This window comes from Squalius cephalus (assembly GCF_949319135.1).
Source record: "Squalius cephalus genome assembly, chromosome: 24".
NCBI classification, from domain to species: Eukaryota; Metazoa; Chordata; class Actinopteri; order Cypriniformes; family Leuciscidae; genus Squalius; species Squalius cephalus.
The window spans coordinates 13,512,818-13,530,792 of NC_137145.1; the positions used below are offsets into that span (position 1 = coordinate 13,512,818).

Below are 17,975 nucleotides of genomic sequence, written 5' to 3' on the forward strand. Positions count from 1 at the left end.
ATTCTGTCAAGTCTGCATTTGACGCATCCTCGATATCAAGAATTTTCTTTCTTGCGTCCTCTGTACTTGTGTTCTTTAGTATTGGAATTGAACTTCGATGGTTAATGATGACCTAATACTAAAACACAAGAATGCAAGACTGGATAAGAATAAATGAACGCGTTTTTGCTTTTCCATTGCATGTCTAGACGGATGTTATTGACCGTTGCGCTCACGTCTTGCAAAATTCAGCACTCAAGTTAAAGTTGACAGTTACGTGGGGGGTTAAAATTTTTTGATTTAAGGGCATACGAAAGGTCATGCTATAATTCTAGGGAGGAAATTACCTAGATTAGTCACTTTCTGCAGAAGAGAAATTCAGAGGAGAAAACAAACAGTAATTTTTGAATGCATGCCATTTGCCAATTTTAGGAGTACAATATAGATGACCTCAAAGGTAATAGATTTAGACTAAAAACAATCAAACTCACATTTTAATTTCCTGAGTCTGTCTGTAGTGATGGCTTTGACTGTGGTATTATGGGATACATAAACATTTAAAAAAAAATTATCTATATGTTAGATATAGTATCAGCAGTTGACATGAAAAAAAAAAAAACTGTTTCAGGTTAGCTTAAACACAAAACAGCCTGAAATAACACTGCATTACATAAATGATCATGAGGAAATAGCTTTCAAAGAGCAATAAGAGCCAGCCCTACGATGTGCAACTGCAGGCCGTAGAGGTTACGATAAGTAATCTTAATTTATTTTACATGTACTGCCTTTGCACGTTCAACATTGACCTACATCAGCCTTTGATGCATCACCTGCCTCAACATACATTCACAACCTCCTACACAGTGGGGTTAAAATAGCCAGGCCACTTCATTGCTTTTTCTGTTCAGCTTTCCAATCAGAACATGAAGATGTTGATCAACAAAAGAGGTTTTGGTGGAAATGAGGTCTACAGGGCATTTGTTTCAGGGCATTGCTACACTATCTGTTATATAGTCCCATCAATCAACTGTAACCAAAAAAAATAATTCTTGCCTGACAAAAATCATAAATGTGTGTTAACTTTGGAAAGTTACCATGAAGAGTCTTAATTTATTAATATCTTTCACAATAATGCAGTTTAAGTAGTTCAGCAGTTTAAAAATGAACACAAGAAACTCGCTATATATAACCTACATCAGAATCCTTCCTTATGTCTATTTCTGCTTTCCGTCACCATGATCTCAAAATCTTAAGGAAGGCATTTTATATTTTCAGAACATGATGTAGACACTTAAAATAGTGAAAGAACATTCGAAGCATATGGTGAACAACTTAAATAAAAAAAAACAACAACAGCTAAAACCAATCTAAGTCCAGTTAAAAAGGAACGTACTCATAATGTTCTGGGAAGGTTCTTTCAAACTTATGACAAACAAAAAAAAATATCAGTAATGTTAATAGAACGTTCATTCAAAGTTATCTAGTATTTAGTAATATCCTCAAAACTTTAGCACAAAAACGCTAATCATAAATTGTTTGTGGAATGATTTTTGTAATGTATTTTTTTTTCCTGGAATGTTTTTGTTTGGTGTTTTTTAAAGGAGAACTCCGGTGAATTTTAACATTGAGCTAATTTTTTTTGTAAATTTGGAGTGCTGTCAATACAGAGAACAACGACAAAAATCGGTGTTGCCTACACCGTGTTATCCTCTTTTTAAAATTTGCACCCTGTTGACTTCAATGGGGCAAGTTTTAAACCTGCTTTTAGCCTCTTAACATCCTTGATGTGTCATTACAAGTGCACAGCCAATGTGAGTGGTTCCTTCAGAGTGAACACGGGTCAATCTGACTGCAGTAGATGTGAAAGATATGAATAAAAATGAAGTTAATTCAGCCAGCGCTCATACCTGTATTTACATCCTGTTTTTGGTCGAAGTCCAAAGTAGTCGATTGTCGAGTTCACGCGCGTGATCATAGGTACTAAACCTATGCGCGTGAACTCGACAATCGATTACTATGGACTTTGACCAAAAACAGGATGTAAATACAGGTATGAGCGCTGGCTGAATTAACTTCATTTTTATTCATATCTTTCACATCTACTGCAGTCAGATTGACCCGTGTTCACTCTGAAGGAATCACTCACATTGGCTGTGCACTTGTAATGACACATCAAGGATGTTAAGAGGCTAAAAGCAGGTTTAAAACTTGCCCCATTGAAGTCAACAGGGTGCAAATTTTAAAAAGAGGATAACATGGTGTAGGCAACACCGATTTTTGTCGTTGTTCTCTGTACTGACAACACTCCAAATGTACAAAAAAATGAGCTCAATGTTAAAATTGACCGGAGTTCTCCTTTAACAAGCAAAATTCTCAAAAAAGGGGGATTTTCACACTGACTTTGTTTGCTGCGGTTCGAATCCGAGTGTGTTTGTTCCTGGTGCCCCCACAGCATGGGCCTACTTGATTCTATCAAACCCTGGTGCATTTGTGCACAGTGTGCATGATAGAAAACACAACGCAGGTCAATATATTACAATGTCCTTTGCGAAGACACCTTTTACTTCCTGAAAAAGTGCAGACTCAAGTTCAAGTTGCTTTCACATTCACACAAATCGCACCATATCTCTATGCAAACAAACTCAGACCACCAGTTACAGATAGTCTCGTATTTAGTACCCCGGGACGCTGCCCGGTCCGCAGCTTTCAGATTACCATTTTTTTGTGCAAACTATTCTTTGTTGAAATAAACTGCCATTATAAAAAAAAATAATAATGTAGTTGCTGCATACAATTGGGAGTTACAACTTAACAATTGAAATAAGCTAACATTACCACTGGGTTTGTTTGATTGTGTAGGCAGAAATACAAGTGACGAAAATGGATCTAAATAATCTAAATGGTTCAGTAATAAAGTCTTTGCTAAACCACAGCCATGAGTGGTAACAACTACTGCTTACTAACCTTTAATGCTGGACGCGCCTTGTTACAAAGGCAATATGTAGGCTAAAGTTTGTTAAGTGGTTTTACTGAGATACAGTGTGCGTGCTCTCTGAATGTGATGGAAATTCTTATTGTATTGTCTATAATGCCTTCATGTTGACATGAAAAAAAAAAAAAAAAAAACCGGTAAGCTGTTAACGGTAAGTTGGTAAACAGCAAGTATTTTTCGAGTAACTGTGTTGTCATTGCTTTTAAGCATTGAATAGGAGCAACAATTATGTGTGGTATATTAAAGTGTTCATGACATTTTTTTTTATTACTTTAATATGTTCCTTGAGGTTTAATTATAATGTTAACACAATTATATATATATATATATATATACAGACCCTTTCCAAAAAATTAGAATATCATGGAAAAGTTTATTTATTTCCATAATTCCATTCAAAACGTTAAACTTCCATAGATTATAGATTCAGGGCCCTCAACTTAAACGATTTCAAATATTTAGTTGTTTATTTGTACATAATTTGGGCTTCCAGCTCATAAAACCCACGAAAACAGGATTTCAAAAAATTAGAATATTACATGAAATCACACAGTAATTACACAGTGATACCATGGTCATTGAACCAGGTTTTGGTTCTTTTGGCAGTGTGGGCAGGTGCAAATCCTGCTGGAAAATGAAGGAAGCATGAAGTGCTCTGAAAATGTCCTGGTAGACGGCTGCGTTGACTCTGGATTTAATAAAGCACAGTGGACCAAAGTCCTCTTTTCTGATGAGAGCAAATTTTGCATCTCATTTAGAAACCAAGGTCCCAGAGTCTGGAGGAAGAATGGAGAGGCACACAATCCAAGATGCTTGAAGTCCAGTGTGAAGTTTCCACAGTCTGTGTTGGTTTGGGGAGCCATGTCATCGGCTGGTGTTGTCCACTGTGCTGTCCACTCAACGCAGCCGTCTACCAGGACATTTCCAGAGCACTTCATGCTTCCTTCATTTTCCAGCAGGATTTGCACCTGCCCACACTGCCAAAAGAACCAAAACCTGGTTCAATGACCATGGTATCACTGTGTAATTACTGTGTGATTTCATGTAATATTCGAATTTTTTGAAATCCTGTTTCCGTGGGTTTTATGAGCTGGAAGCCCAAATTATGTACAAATAAACAACTAAATACTTGAAATCGTTTAAGTTGTGGGCCCTGAATCTATAATCTATGGAAGTTTAACATTTTGAATGGAATTATGGAAATAAACTTTTCCATGATATTCTAATTTTTTGGAAAGGGTCTGTATATGATCTGATTTTAAGGGGCGGCTCCTTTAAGGCTTGTCAGTCAATGATTGGTTATCATTCATCATTGCATAAAACAGTATCAACACCCAAGTACCCAAGTGTTTTGAAAACATAATCCACATAAAACCATAATTTACAGACAAAGGATTATTACAAATCATTTCATAATCATCGGATTGTGATGCTGTCAGATCTGGTACTGCTTCATCTTTAAGCAAAAGTTATTTTGCGAACTCTCCATTACACTGTACCTCGCTGGCAAAAAAAAAATGCTCAGAACAAACATAATTCTCTGATGCAAAATTAAAATGATCCATGCACTTGTTTCCGACGCTGGCATCCCATCTGAAAGTCACATGTATATTATATATATATTAGAGGTGGGCATAGATTAATTTTTTTAATCTAGATTAATCTAGATTAATTTTGAAATTAATCTAGATTAATCTAGATTAAAATGGCTCATTTGAATTCTGCCGAAGGCATTCAGAATATGTGTGCTACCCAAATAATGACTATAAAAGTAAGTCTTTGAGAACGGGTTTCTCAAGCCAGGTGGCGCATTAGACCAGGGGCTCATCTCCTGTTTCCAAAATGCATCACAAACTGCTTGAGAAAGCTGTTCTACTCATAGACTGTAAAAGGTTACTACTGTACTGTTACCGTACGTAGGCAACATTAGGTAGGCCTATGTTATTATCAACTACTATAGGCTATCAATTAGGGATGGGCGATATGGCCTAAAATCCATATTGTGATATACATTGCAGCCTCTTGCAGACCCTGCTAAACAACTGCTAAATGTTTGTTTTGTTTTGTTTTTTTTGAAAGGGTGTATGTAGTTTTGAGAACATAGCCTATATTGTGCAAAACTGTAAGTATACAACATAATTTTGCAGATAAATAAAATTTAAGTACACTAGCTGCAGAGAGTAGGTCTAATGTTTATTATGGCTTGGAGCTTATGAAACCCCAAATTTAAAATTAGAATATTGTCTAACTGATGTCTTTTAAGTTAAAAAGAAACACAACAACGATTCTTAAAATCGGGCGCTTTTAATAAAAAGAGATTATGTGCTACACCACTCACTAAAGTATATTACTGCGAATACTATGCGCGCGCTGGTATTCAGTGATATGTTTCGTTTTGAATTTGAGGTGGTAGAACGGATTAGTCGTGTGTTAACTTACCGAACTGTTACACCACACAGTCTACGTCGGACGGCTTAAATCCGAACCAAGTCCAAATAATGGATGTTGCACCGATCTTTTACACCAGCTTTCACTTTCAGCCGTGTTTACTTAAGATGACGACGAATATGATGCGTTGCGGCCGGGTGTTCCTCGCGGCCGCGGGTAGATTGCGTCATCATAGCTTGTGTAGTATAGAGCCAGCTCCCAACCCAACTTTTAGATTAGAATAGATTAACGGCGATATTTTTTTTATCGCGCGATAAGAGTCTCGCGTTAACGCCGATAACGGCCCACCACTAATATATATATATATATATATATATATATATAGGCTATATATATATATAATATTCCCATATTCAAGTGAGCTGTTAAAACTGGTCGTGTCAAAGCAAACGTTCTTTCACTCTTCCATTTGTCCTGTTTTCGACAGACTCAAGTGAGTGGAATATGTCAGAAACTGAACTTGCATCTGTATATTGTATCCGGTGTAGACAGCATCTGTAATTACAATAGCTTATGTGCTTGTGACACGACGCAACACTCGCATCCAGTGTAAATGTCAGCTGTTAAGTAAGAGTCATTTATTCTTGTGACATGTGAAGAAGACCAAGTATGAGTCCTGAGTTTGTCCTCTCCATCCAAGTTAGTGCACACACATTTTGAGTAGTGAGTAGAAAACACACACACACACACACACACACACACACACACACACCGCAAACCGTAGACACACACCCAGAACAGTGGGCAGCCATTTTGCTAGGGAGGACATGGGGGTTATGTGCCTTGCTCAAAGGCACCTTAGTCATTTCCCGTCAGTATTCAGAATCGAACCCACACCAGTCTGACTGCATCATTGCAATCTCTCTTTGCACTTTTTGTCACATTACTTTTTTGGGTTTTTGTTATGGTATTTAGACTAATGATGTTGAAATTGTATTTTACTTGCAAATTAATTGTAGCCTGTATCTTTTTGTAAATAACACGTCATAAAAATGTTTTGCATCCAAACTGCAAACCAAACTGTCACTATCTCACACCATCTCTAGGCACTGATGAACTTGCAGTGAAAAATTATAATGACTCACTATAATAATGATCATTTTCTGTTCTAAGTAAATACCAGTGGTTTACACAGGTTACACGTGCGTCATAGGCCTGAAACTAAATTTTCCAGTCTTGCCCATGTTTGTGGTTGACAAGCATTTACATGAAGATATGATGCAACTCTTACATCCTTTTCTTTCACTTAATTCCAGCTAACAAGCAAATTTAGAGTATAAAATTAAAATAAAATAAATGTAGTAAATTAATTTACATCTCTATATTACACTCTGTTGGTGGTTGAAAATTGGATAAACAGTCCTGAGTGTAAGATTTTGTTTGGTGGAGTTCTTATTTATTTAGATTTATATTTGTCTATACCTAGCATCTTTTTAAAATGTGTGATGAAATATACAAGGAATTTGACGAGATCCAGGTGATAAATTGTTATAACTGCGGCTAACCTCTGCATTACCTAAAGAGGAAATCATTATGCAAGCCCAGTTTTAGCATGAGGCGTCTGAGCAAGAGAGATCGGATCGCAGCCACATTTGACACTTTCCCAGGAAAGAGCAATGGTGAGTGTGATTCTTATGAAGATGTGTGAAAATTATTTTAGATCTAAATGAATATAATGCTTTTGCTAAGCTGAAAGAATATTTAATCGTTCTTTTTCGGGGGGTGGGGGGAGATATGCTGCTCTGAATCTTATCACTTAACTCATAAGATCTTTGTTGAAATGATATTCATATGACATTTCTGTTTAATGTGTAAACTTTTTTGCAGTGTTTCTCTCTGATCTGTTGTGGGTGGATGCTGCTGTCTTCGGTTTTCGGTAATAGAAATTGCATTAAAGAAATCAAAAGTACTTGAAGTTGAATCTATCAGAAATGTTGCGCCTCAGCAAACAACACAGGAAGCTCCTGCATGTGCAACGAGAGAGAAAGCATGAGAAATTAAAGTTGTTGCTGGTCTTTGTTTTTCAGCTTTTGGCAATGCGGCAGCAAATAACACTACAACTTTATTTGTCAGTCATGGACAGTCTGCCAAAATTACCTGCAACTACAGACGAACAAATGACACAGAAATCATGACAGTGAATCTTCAAACATTAAATCATAAACTGTGTTCATATTTACATGTGGATTCATGGAAAAAACAAGATTGTAAAGATCACATCAGATTCATATGGATTAAAGAGATTATGGAAATATCTTTTGAGCTATTAAATCTCCAAAATCAGGACACCGGCACATACATCTGTACTGTGAAGAGGATTGCAAAACCACCTGAAAAGGATCTGGGAGTAGAAAGAGTTGAAGTTATTGGTAAATACTTCTTTGTACTCAGAAAAAAAAGAAGAAAAAACCCATCAATAGATATATTATAATAATGTTTTCGTGAATTCCTGCAGTACGTCCCGTCTTGTCTCTGTCCTGTGAGAAGTGGCCTAATGGATCTCCCATGCTAGTGTGTTCTGTGGGATTTTACCATGATTCTCTTGAACAGCTGTGGATGAAAGATGGAGACGTTCTCAACAGCTCACACAAATCTTTCAATGGATCCTCATACCTTGTACTGCCGCCACACACCTTCAGTGACACAATCTACTCTTGCTGGGTAAACCACTCATCATTAAACCAACCACTTGTGGGCAATTTATCAAGCTCTGTCTGCTATGAAAGAGGGGGTAAGTTTTGAGATATTGCGCATTTTTATTTAAATGTTATATACTATATTTATGAGGCCTTCACAATTATTCTGTCTTGTAGGTGTGACTGTGAAAGTGTTTATCATCTCGTCGGTGTTGGCTGTCTTTTTGATCATTGCATTCATATTCATTGCAGTCATGTGTAAATGTTACAGTAAGTCTCACTTTACATCCTAAAAGTCTCACTTTGTTTAAAAATGTCATTCTGAAACTGGAACGTGTAAAAAAAACAAAAACAAAATTGCAAACACAGGGCCGTTGAAAGTGTTTCTCTCAGAATTTCTTGCTATTAATTATATGCAAAATGTCATAGGCATCAAGTGTCATGTTATCACATTATAAAAGAAGTAACATTATCTCATCAGTCACAGTGAGTCACAAATCTCCCACGCTTTTAGTACCTGTTCTTGGTTTCATTGGTAAACCTTAACGACCTCCTGTCGTCTATCTGAACCTGATCATGCCCACAAATGTATTAATGTAATAGTGTTCATTTCCCCTCACATGTAATTTAGACTTTCGTCACCATGTGCAATGACTAAATAAATGTTTTAATGTTTTTCCAGGAAGAGCACGTTCACGGTCTGTGCCTCCTGTATACATGAGTGTCACACCTGAGCCTTTCCTCCACGATCACCTGCATTCTGAGATGTTGTATTCAACACTCGGTGACCATCATGCAGTTCCATGCAGCCCTGTTAAAGTAAACACTGAATAAAGACACAATGACAGATCTCTGTGTATTCACTACCCTAGTACAATACAACAAGTAGTTCTGGTCTTCAAATTTGATTGACGGAGTAGCATTCCAAAAGTGCATTAGTGGAGGAGATTCGTCGAGTTTTTCAGCAGGTTACATCAATACGCCATGCAGGCAACAATTGATTGTTATATTAAACAAGTTGTCATTGTCATGCGTTCAATTGATCATGCATTCAGTTCATTTGTTTAGAAACATGGTATCATTCACTCAACCAAGTGATTAAAAAACTGATTTGTTCAAACACGTTTAATTTAGGAACAAAACAAGTGACTCTTTATGGGTGATTCATTGAATCATTCACTCAACCCATTCGTTCAAATAACAGTGAATCGTTTAGTTACTTAATATTTACATATTGCTTGTTGAGCAAAAACAAACACTCGCAATCGTGTCTGTTTGCCTGAATTTATTAGCACGGCTGTGATTATCTGCATCTGCTTCACTACTTCTCTTTTTCTACAGTGTTCTACAGTATTCATTCTGTAGATTTTGGGAAGTCTGTGTTGACAAATTTCACGTGATGTTCTCGGAGCTGTTCACGTCGACTGGGAATTTTGCATTTTTATGGCAGCACTATCAATGCCTAAATACATCTACAGCAGTCAGGTGGTACAGTGGTCACATTTTACAAGTAGCACAAAAAATTCTCATCTGTAACTACAAGGACGTGAACGTTCCTTACAAATCTCATTATTATGGAAATTTATGAACGTATCTTGTCCTCAGTCATTTAGAGTGTTTTTTTCTGTAACCATTCACAAAGTCACAAAGTGTATGATGCGTAGTGTTTTAAAGGGGTCATATAATGGTACATGCACTTTTACAAGTTGATTGTACTGAAATGTGTGTTGGCAGTGCCTGTACACAACCATCATAAAATGATAAAAATCCATTCAGTGTTTTTTTTTTTTTAAATCTTCTTATATGTTTTCCCCTGCAGGAAAACATATAAGAAGTGTCTTCGATAAAGACATGTCTCAAATCAAGCCGTTCGACCGTGTGACATCGTGTGATAATCAAAATTATTTTCTCTCCTTAACAGGGCAAAAACATTTCTTTACAATTGCCTGAATAAAAATATGGCAAGCTTTAACATGCTAAACTAAAGACTTAAAATATCACTTAGTGTATAAATAAATACAAGGAAAACGTTTTCAAAGAGCTTCCGATTCATCAACCGAAACCTACGTGAAACTGCAGGCAGAAATTAGGTCTGAGCACATCATCCATGCACTGACTTACTTCATATCTACATTTTCACACGTGACCTAAATGACAGCTTCGCTGCATTTCACGTGCTTACAACCCCGCTGTGGTTAAAATAACTAGACCTCACCGCCTCTACAGAGCGTGAAGATGCTCTACAAAAGAGGTCTTAGTGCAGACCGTTATGAGCAAATGAAGTCTGTTAGACATTTGGTTTAACATTTAAAACGCCCTTGCACTTTTAGACATTGTCAGACAGCTGCAGGTCATGATGCTACACTTCTCCATTGTAGCTTGGACTATGTACAATGCCTCTTATATTGGTCCCTCCAATCAGTGAAGCCATAAAAGAAAAGGGAGCATTGTGATTGGCTGCTCCCTGGATGTATACAGATTAACTTTGTAGGTTGTAGGCCTATGTCGTAGAATAACTACATTATAATTTTTTTTTAAAATAAGCGTTAATTTATTTTTCTTTCAGTCTATAAATTAAGTAGCCTGCTCTCAGACAGCCTCAGTCGGATTGGATGGGCTTGTTTCTGAGTTGACCTAGGAAATTACGTCGCCACCTCAGACCAACATCACTTCTCCATTTGCACTATCATAAGTTAGAACAGTCAGCGAGACCCATGCAAAATGCAAAGAGGATGCAGTTTCTGAAATATGAAATGGTGAGAATATGGGAGTTTTATATTACAGTAGTAATTTATATAACAATATTTTTTTGTTTTACTTTTATAAATCAGCTTTTACTTTCTGACGTTTTTCAATCAAATTTGATATATGTTTTGGTCAGTTTTGTGAAGCTTAACTAAACAGTAATTCATGTGATATTTTGTAGTCTTGAAATGTATCACTTTGTGGAAAGTATGGCTGCACGTTTTGGGGGAAATGTCATATTGCGATTATTGAGGTCAATAATGCGATTGCGATATAGTAAACTGGTTTCATGAGTCAAATTGCTTAGTTCTCAAGGAAAATGCACACAGAGATTAGTGATAATGCTGAAATGTGTATTTCTCAACTCAGTGTTTTCAAATTAAAATAATATTTTTTACAAAATTGAATAATGACATCTTTGCATTACTGTTAACTTGTTATTGTCTCAATAGTACAATAGTATAAAATAAATTGCTAATGAAAATAAGATATATTGAACATTCTGTCCAGACAAACAGGGACATTTAAGCAGGATTTTGTGATTGTCAAAACATTTGGTAACTAAACAGAATTGTGTTAGGTTTAGTGACAATATGTTACAATGTTTACATGGTACAATGACTGATAGGCTACGGTTTTTATTATTGCTTGATCTTGTGATTTGATTCCGATCTTGAGTCAATATCGATTCATTAGGATAAATATTAGGTTGGCCTACAGTAGATACATGTTAACTTTTCTCAAGAAAAAAAAATATATCTCACCTAATGTTGTAAACATACAGAGAGCCCTGTCAGGCTTTACGCAGACCATACGCGCCACTAAACTGAAACTGACTGGTCTTCTTGTTATTAGCGGTGTAGAAAATGGGCAAACAGCTCTCAGGGAGAATGGGCTGTCATGTCCACACATGCATTTATTTACTTTATAAAATCGCAACATTTTGCGTCATATAGCGTAATCGCGCTTGAAATCACGATTGCGATATGATTAATCGTGCAGCACTTGTGGAAAGACTAGCTTCTTATGAATGCTTGAATCTGATTGGTCAATTGCTGAATTCTATTGTCAAATATGTTTGGGAAAATAATGATTTATAATAACTAAGTTGGCTTGGCAAGTGGTCTCCTACTTGTGCTAGTTTCATGTAGGCTATTGTGTACACTCTCATTTAACAAAGTAGCCTAATTTCAGTTCAAATCAATATTTCATGTTTATTTATTTAACTAGCCTAAACACCTAAGCATGTACAGTCAGCCAGTCATTATTTCAGAACAAACCAAACCAAAATATCTATTTGTAGTATAATCACTGTGTTTTTCTGTTTGTTCTTAATAGATATCATCAAAGTGCAACTTTGTGACCACATGTGCTCTGATGCTGCTGTCCTTATTTTCTGGTGATTATACAATACTGTTCAAAATGTTAAAATTCTCTGAATTGAATACTTTTAATATAACTTCAAATGTAAAACTGAATTGTCATCTTTTTCAGTTATAGGTGGACATTCAGAATTCAATGGCACCTCAGTTCAGACTGTTCATCAAGGAAAGTCAGTCAATATCAGTTGTAAATACAAACCATCAAGTGACATTGAATGTTTAACAGTGGAACTGAAAACTAATAATCAACTGTGTTCATTAAGGATGAGTAACAATTCATGGATAAATCAGTCATGTAAAGATCACATTAGATTTATTCCAAAGGAGACCGAGGAAATGTCATTTGAGGTATCAAATCTGCAGATAAATGATACTGGCACTTACAAATGTGTTGTGTCAAGAACCATACCACCTCCTTCTGTGCTTCTGGGTGAAGAAGGAACATTTGTTCAAGTGATTGGTAAGTTTATTATGAGTAGAATCAGAAATCATAGTGACTTGAGTGTATATCATATAACTGAGACAAATATCTGCTCCTAATACATGAGTTTTTTACTAATAACTCTTATATTTACTACAGCACAGCCCAAGGTGTCCGTGTCACATGTAAGAGCATCGGATGGAGTTCACACGATTCTTTGCCTCTCTGAGGGGTTTTACCCTTCTGCTCTAGAGCAGGTGTGGATGAGAAATGGAGGATTTCAGAACGTCTCTCGCACATACAACATTAACAAAACCAACCCAGATGGATCATTCACCCTCCATTCATATTTGAATGTCTCTGACTGTACAAACTACTCGTGTTGGGTAAATCACTCATCCCTGAGCCAACCAATGATTCTCCACCTGTCTCCTGACTGTTATGAGAACAGAGGTGCACGTAGCAATAAATACCAAAGTGTGTCTCATGCAAATATTTTCACAAATTATTAGAATTAGAATTATTATGCAATAATTGTGTTATGTTGCTCAATATCCCTCTTTCATAGGTAGGCCTATAACGTGGGTGGCTCTGGTGACTTGTGTGCTGCTGATTCTTGCCATACTGATCATCACAGTCGTGTGTGAGCGTTTAAGTAAGTTTAATATTTGATCTCCAAAATATAGAGTCTGTTCTTATAAATTTAAATCTCAGTTATCATTCTCTTGGAATGGAATTTTCCATTGTCCTCGGCGTCCTCCTGTAAATTCGTCCAGGCGCAGGCAAAACTCTTCCTCGATTTGCTAACAGGCGACTTTATCCGTATTTCTTCTCCTCCCGCTTCCAGTCGCCCTTCCTAGCGATTTTCCCGATGATTTAGTAATGATTTCATAAGCTGTATGAACTGTTCGTTTTTAAATCTCCTGGTCAACTGGCATTTGTAATGGGTATAAAACTGCACTTTTCGTTCCATGGACTGCCGTTCAAACGCACGCAAGCTTATTTGAAAAGTTTTGCTTGCATTTAAACTGCGAATTCGCATCACGTGACCAGTAGAAGATCGATATGTCATGTGTGACCTCTCTTGGCTTGCAGTAAAGTCGAGTAGATTGTATATTTTCTACATTTTGAGTGTTTTACCATTTGTTATGTTGAATTCATGTTTATAAAAAGACGCTTCAGCATGGTTTTAAAGCATAGACTGTAAAAAAGATGCACTGTGTAATTATTAGCGGCATCTAGTGGTGAATTGCAACCAACAGAAGTTACGGTGACCGACAGGAAAAGAAGTCATCATCTGAGACAGCAGAGAGTAGCCAGTTAAGCAATGAGGTTTCTTTACAAAGATAAATTAAGAAATTAGGTTTACTTATTTAGTAAAACGATATGTTATTGCAAAATATTATTGTTACTTGTTCATCATTATGTCAGAGTTTTTGACTTTAGCTTGCTTCTTTGCACGAAGAACAACATAGTGACGAAACGCGTTTGTCTCTTTATGGCTCCTGTAGAAACATATCGGCACGTTTCAATGTAAGGGGGCCCGCGGTGTATGTAGATGGAAATGGCTAATAAAACATAACGGTTCATAAGGTCTTTATACACCACTGAAAACGTATGTATACGATATTGCATTTGTCAGCAGATCCTCCCAAATATTACACAATGCACCTTTAAGTGTAGGTCTATACTGTTTATATTTGCCTATGTAAAAAAATCTTACAAAACCTCAGTGTAGTTTGATCTCTCAAACTAATATGCATGTTCTATTCTGCTAGTTAAGATCTTCCCAATTATGTAAATAACACATAACTATCTGTTCTGTTGAGTATGATGCTTTTACAACTCACATTTTCAAGTAAAGTGTTCGTTTTTCATGCCATGAAAAAAAGCATTCCTAATATGTCAGCAAATTTAAAAGCTGTTGTTAAGAATTGGTCATATTAAGGAAGATTCTTTAATGACAGCCTTAAATAACACCCCCTTTCTGGCTTGTGGTGCACTCATATTACTTAGGCTATGAATGGTAGATATTGCAAAGGCAATAAGTTGGAATAAGTCCCGCCTTCTAAATGATAGAGCCAATTGGCAACGTCATCGCCGGTTGCTATACAAACAGGCTAGTGAGATGCACAAAATGTAAATGCGAACTAGTGAAATGACATGACATGCTAGTGCAAAATAGGCACTGTTTTTGGAATTAGCACCCCAAAATTAATTGGATTTATGTTGAAGTATAGTGGAGTAATATTTTTTTTAGACTTTTTTTTACCCGAGTAATGACAGCAACTGTCGAACGTGCATGAAACCAAGGTTTTTTACTGTGACTCAAACTGAAAAGACCAAAACATGAACAGCTTACCAGATGCTCTGTTCACTCACGCACATGGTATTAGGCTAAGTGAAATACGCATGCTCCTCTTAGGACACTTAAATCACAGCATGAATATCAGAATTAGACTTTTTTTACTTGTTTTGCGTGTCTTCATAAATTCATTTTAAGAAAATGAACATTTTATGAATATAAATATATTAACAAAATAACGGTGCAAAGGGGAAGGGATGACTCCTCTTATAAGCATTGTTTTTTTCTTATCGTCTCATGAGCAATCAGAACAGATCAAGTCATTATTCTCATGTTCTTCCAGGAAGAGCACGTTCACAGACTGTGCCTACCGCATACAGGAATGTCACACCTGAGGATCACCTGCATTCTGAGGCATTCTATTCAACACTCAGTGACCATCATCCAGTTCCATGCAGCCCTGTCGGAGTCCGCTCATCTCCACAATAAACACGGAACGAAGACATTTTACTATGATTGATAGCCTGATCCATGTCTATATCATTCACTGACCAGACACCAACTTGTGTATGTGATTTATATTTCTATGATTTTTTACTTTGCTTAACATTTTGACTGTAAATGTGCTGCTGACAAAATATGACCATGAGGCCTCTGTTATTTGCAGCTTCAGCACTTTAAGAAGCCAATGAAATGGTTTGCTGAGTGCAGTTTTCTTTCTTGTGTTGATGTAACCTATGTAAATAATTCATTAATAAACTGTTCATTCTTTATTTGTCACGTGTAGCCTACTGCTTCTGCACTTTTGCCTATGACCTACATCCACTTTACATGTAGACATTGTGTGGTTAAAAGAACCGGTTCAGCTGCTCAGTCAGATCACGAAGATGATGCTCTAAAAAGAGTCTTGATGGAGACAAATACGAGCAAATAAAGTCTACAAGACATTTGGTTTCACTATTTGAACATTTTTAAGACATTGTCACTGCAACTTCAGGTCATAATGTTTCTTCTTTATAAAACTAAACCCCGAGTTGTTTTCAGACCCTTGCAACACTTTTATATGGGTGCCATCCAATCAATGAAGGCCTAAAAGAAGAAAACAGTTGTGATTGGCTTCTCGCTTGATGACAGAATCTAGGAGTGATAGATTTTTTTAAAGAAATAACTTTAATTTGTTTCTCTTCCACACATACACTCTGAGTATACTGTATCTCAGACTGCCTCAGTCGGATCGGTTGAGCTTGTTTCTGACTTTACAGCACAACCGCAGACCAACTTCTTCATTTTATTAGAACAGAGACCTGCAAAAAAATACAAGAGGATGCAGTCTCTGATAAAATGACAAGGTGAGTACATGGGAACTTTTGTAATACATGTAACAAGATCAGTAACGGATCATATCAATGGAAAAACATTACAATAATGCAGAGGAATTTTGTGTTGCTGGTGAACTTTTATCGACTTTTGTTTAAAACTGTTGACTTAACTGAAACGATACTTGTTTTGCTCCAAAGTGCTCTAGGGTATGTGCCATTTTGCGAGCTATACAGCAAATTCATATCAAACATGTAATGTATAATTAGAGGAAAGACAAAATGCTTATTGTGTGGCTCTCTGGCATAAGTCTGACTTGTCAATTATGGTGTTCTGTCCAAATATTTTAATAACATTAAGGTTTCATTGCTAACATGAACTAACAATTAAAAACAAAACTTATTTTTTTTAGTACCAAAAGTTATATCTGTTAGTTAATGCACTGTGAGCAATTTTTTAAAATAAATTTTTTAATAAAACATTTTTATAACATTAACAAAGGTTAACAAATGCTGTAAAATATATATATTGCTCATAGTTAATATTAGCTTACAAATTAGATGCATTTCCAAAATAATTAACATTGTAAATCTATTTTTATATATTTTGTACATTGACAACTCTACATTTTGTGGACACTAAATTGCGAAAGAGTAACTGATCTTTTTATCTTCTGTATTTTGTTTTTGAAAAGTTATTGTTCTTTTGTTCTTAAAAATTCATGATAACATGTTTTTCCATTACTTTAACTCATCAAAATATTTGAACAAAATTCTTTTTTCTTTTTTTTAAAAGTTGATTAAAATTACAGTTTTATTATACTTAAATATCAGCAACTGAACTTAAGTCGTTAAGTTGAATTAGGTTTTTTTTTAAATATTTGATTCTGTCGAAGAGTCGTGGAAACGCAATCAAATTATTTTCTTTTTCTTTTCTTTTCTTTTCTTTTTTTTTTTTTTTTTTTTTGCAGTTGGGGCAAATGGAAAAGCAAAAATAATATTTATAATATTTGCTATGATCTTTCATTCTTCATCTAGCCAGTAGAAGTTTACCCTGCTATATAGTTTACTTCTGTTCAAAACTGGGAAATCAATATCCCACTTTCTTTTTTCTTTAGATGTCATCAAAGTGTAACTCTGTGACCACATGTGTATGGATGCTTCTGTCTGGTTGGTATTTTAATTTGAAAATCTTATTTTAAATACTACACAGTATTTATATATAATATAAATATTTATTTATAAATAATTATTTTTATTTAATCAATATTATTTTAAATTAAATCTAGTGAAGTGATAACTAAAACATTATTATTATTATTATTGCTGCCCTGTCTTTTTCAGTTGTTATAGCTGGACATTCAGAATTCAATGGCATCTCAGTTCAGACTGTTCATCGAGGAAAGTCAGTCAATATCAGTTGTAAATACAAACCATCAAGTGACATTGAATGTTTAACAGTGGAACTGAAAACTAATAATCAACTGTGTTCATTAAGGATGAGTAACAATTCATGGATAAATCAGTCATGTAAAGATCACATTAGATTTATTCCAAAGACTGAGGAAATGTCATTTGAGGTATCAAATCTGCAGATAAATGATACTGGCACTTACAAATGTGTTGTGACAAGAACCATACCACCTCCTTCTGTGCTTCTGGGTGAAGAAGGAACATTTGTTCAAGTGATTGGTAAGTTTATTATGAGTAGAATCAGAAATCATAGTGACTTGAGTGTATATCATATAACT

The 17,975-nt window shown here is 35.7% G+C and overlaps 1 protein-coding gene across 1 annotated transcript; it reads left to right on the forward strand.

The window, feature by feature from the left end:
• Positions 1–6,969: 6,969 nt before the first annotated feature.
• On the forward strand, positions 6,970–15,680 carry LOC307152931 (uncharacterized protein). The gene is made up of 12 exons (XM_079861928.1): positions 6,970–7,038; positions 7,247–7,295; positions 7,447–7,788; positions 7,875–8,150; positions 8,233–8,325; positions 8,738–8,874; positions 12,139–12,199; positions 12,295–12,352; positions 12,446–12,642; positions 12,763–13,080; positions 13,172–13,258; positions 15,252–15,680. The coding sequence occupies exons 1-12, from the start codon at positions 7,036–7,038 to the stop codon at positions 15,395–15,397; spliced, it is 1,767 nt and encodes a 588-aa protein (XP_079718054.1). The 5' UTR covers positions 6,970–7,035; the 3' UTR covers positions 15,398–15,680.
• Positions 15,681–17,975: the final 2,295 nt, after the last annotated feature.